This window comes from Epinephelus moara, chromosome 21 (genome assembly GCF_006386435.1).
Source record: "Epinephelus moara isolate mb chromosome 21, YSFRI_EMoa_1.0, whole genome shotgun sequence".
NCBI lineage: Eukaryota > Metazoa > Chordata > Actinopteri > Perciformes > Serranidae > Epinephelus > Epinephelus moara.
In genome coordinates, this window is record NC_065526.1 from 30,984,894 (window position 1) to 30,987,781 (window position 2,888).

General features: G+C 46.2%; 1 protein-coding gene across 4 annotated transcripts in view; it reads left to right on the plus strand.

The window, feature by feature from the left end:
• zmynd11 (zinc finger, MYND-type containing 11) overlaps positions 1–2,888 on the plus strand; it is a 39,708-nt gene that overhangs the window by 23,754 nt on the left and 13,066 nt on the right. For all 4 annotated transcript variants that reach the window (XM_050032935.1, XM_050032937.1, XM_050032936.1 and 1 more), the window contains one exon: positions 1,438–1,525. In XM_050032935.1, coding sequence (XP_049888892.1) covers positions 1,438–1,525 — 88 coding nt within the window. The remainder of the gene's footprint in view (positions 1–1,437; positions 1,526–2,888) is intronic.

Sequence of the window (2,888 nt, forward strand, 5' to 3'; positions counted from 1 at the left end):
GTGTGACACGTAGCATCTCTATGCTAACTCTGCTAATCGGACGTGCGTGCGTAGACATGCAGGTGTAGTGTATGTGTAGCATTTGTAACGCGCTGTGCACGCGTACTGATAAGACGTGTGAGCGCGTCTTGTGAGTGGAGCGCACAACGCCTGCGCGTCATGTGGCGGACGTGTGTGTAACACTCGTGTCTCCATAGTAACCCTATGTAAAATGTAGGCGTGCGCTCACGCGGTTTGATTAGATCTGATGTGTCCTAAGTAGGTGCAAGTGACGCGTTGTAGTGTGGTTGGGTGAAACGTTTGATATGAGGGGTCAAACGTATCAGCGAACACACACACACTGCATTCACTGCGTACTTGATACGTGTAAATTGCGTGTGCAACCATCACCGTGTACTTGCTTCGCGTGCACTGTGCGTGCATTCACCTTGTACTTGTTACACATGCAATGCGCATGCAATGCCTGCACACGCCTAGACGTGTGGTTATTAGACGTGCGTGCGTAGACACGTCATGTAATCACAGGGGTCAAAAGTGTCAGCTGTTGAAGCAACAACGCGTCGTGTTACGGACGTGTGACACGTAGCATCGCTATGCTAACTCTGCTAATCAGACATGCGTGCGTAGACACGTCATGTATCACGGGTCAAAGGTGTCAACTCTTGAAGCAACAACGCATCGTGTTACGGATGTGTGACACGTAGCATCGCTATGCTAACTCTGCTAATCGGACGTGCGTGCGTAGACACGCAGGTGTAGTGTATGTGTAGCGTTTGTAACGCGCTGTGCACGCGTACTGATAAGACGTGTGAGCGCGTCTTGTGAGTGGAGCGCACAACGCCTGCGCGTCATGTAGTGGGCGTGTGTGTAACACTCGTGTCTCCATAGTAACCCTATGTTAAATGTAGGTGTGTGCTCACGCAGTTTGATTAGATCTGATGTGTCCTAAGTAGGTGCAAGTGACACGTTGTAGTGTGGTTGGATGAAACGTTTGACCCCTCATAGTTTGACCCCTCATAGTGTGTGTGTGTGTGTGTGTGTGTGTGTGTGTGAGTGTGTGAGGTTAAGCAGGACTCCAATGTGCTGTGGTCAGTGGTGCATCACACCCAGCCTCTGCCAGACACACTGGAGCACTGCCTAGTGTGTGTGTGTGTGCGTGTGTGTGTGTGTGTGTGTGTGTTAATAAGTATTCTGCCCTCTCCTGGACCCCTCACATGTCGGTCACCACACACACACACACACACACACACACACACACACACACACACACACAACACACACACACACACACACACACACACACAGCATGTGAATAGACCTCTTTGTACTTGTCTCCTCTCTGTCTCACCAACTGTCTCTCTCTCCATGTTTTTTTCCTCATTCTGTCTCTTTCCCTCTCTCTGTCTGTGTCTCTGTTTGTCTGCCTCTCTCTCACAGAACCTGTCTGAAGGAAAGTATAAAAGCTTCGAGGAGTTCAAAGCAGATGCTCAGCTCATTGTTCACAACACTGCCATCTTGTATGGAGGTGGGTCAGAGTTTCAGTATGTTTCCCTCTGTGGTTTAAAGTTTGATAGTAGTGCTGATACAGTAGTACCAATGAATTGACACTTAGTTTTGTACCAATAAGACACTTTTTTGACATTTCATGTTAAGAAGTTATCAAAATACAAAACCCCTATTTTATTCAACAAAAGAAGCTAAAATTGTCAGCAGTTGATTGATCACAAGCAGTCACACAAGAACAACAACTTTGTATTAATCAAAGTTTAATTGTTTTCATTAAATCAGGAACTATCTGATCAGAGAGTGAACAAGATAATGTTCCTTAAAAGATATTCAACAGTTGATACAAGACAGTTTTCAAGTAACAAGTATTGACCCAGCACAATCTGTATATGGAATTTTATGATTCTGGTTCTTTTATTCATTTTGAGACAATGCTCTCTGTATTCTCAGAGAGCATCAGATGATTTGGTCAGTTGTCCTGGGAAGTACAAGGATATTAGGGAAATTTATAACTGTGATGTGGTCGGAGTTTTTCATAAACAAAATATTAGATCACACGGGGCAGGAATTTCACGAGGGCCATGACCCTCGTGCCCTCCTCATTTAGCCCTGTGCCCTTGAAAAAAATATCTGTCCTAAGGCCACAGTGGCCTTGATGCCCTGCCCGCACTGCCCCAGGTGATTTTGCGGTTTTCTCCTCTGCCTCTTTCCTGTCAACACGGCTTTGATACCTGCGTCTATTGAGAAAAAAAATAATGCGATGACATTCTGGAGTCATTGGGCAACATCAAATGAGACGATGCATAGCCTACATCACCAGTGGGGGGTTTGATTCGAGCCGGACATGAACCGCTTGGACGGGCTGTAACGACAGTTTGACACCAGTCTATCACCGGCCAACCAGGAGGCTTCATCAAACGCCCGGGCAAGGATCGGTACCGAGACCCGGTATTAAACAACCCAAGGCAAGTTTAATCAAGACCGTAATAATAGTAAGCTCTGCTATTATCGGCGTTACTTTTTAAAGTTTCGGTTTCATGTATCATCATTCTGCAGCCTCTCTCCTGCTCTCTGCATGTCACCCCTCACAGCGCGCACGCACACAGACACAAACTCAACAGCAGAGAGGCTGCGGTGCAGATGAAGGGAATATAACTTAAAGATTACTCTAGTTGACGACAACTACGCTTGTTACTGTGAGTAACTGCAATAAAACCTCTGCCAGCCAAGCCAATACTTTATCAATACATGTGATCAGCATGTAGAAAGACATATTTCAACCCGCTCTGTCCACAGTCTCTCATTCACCGCTATTATGATTTATGATTGCGGTCGACACAAGCACATTGCGCTCGCGGTGCTAACAGCAAAGTGTTAAAGAC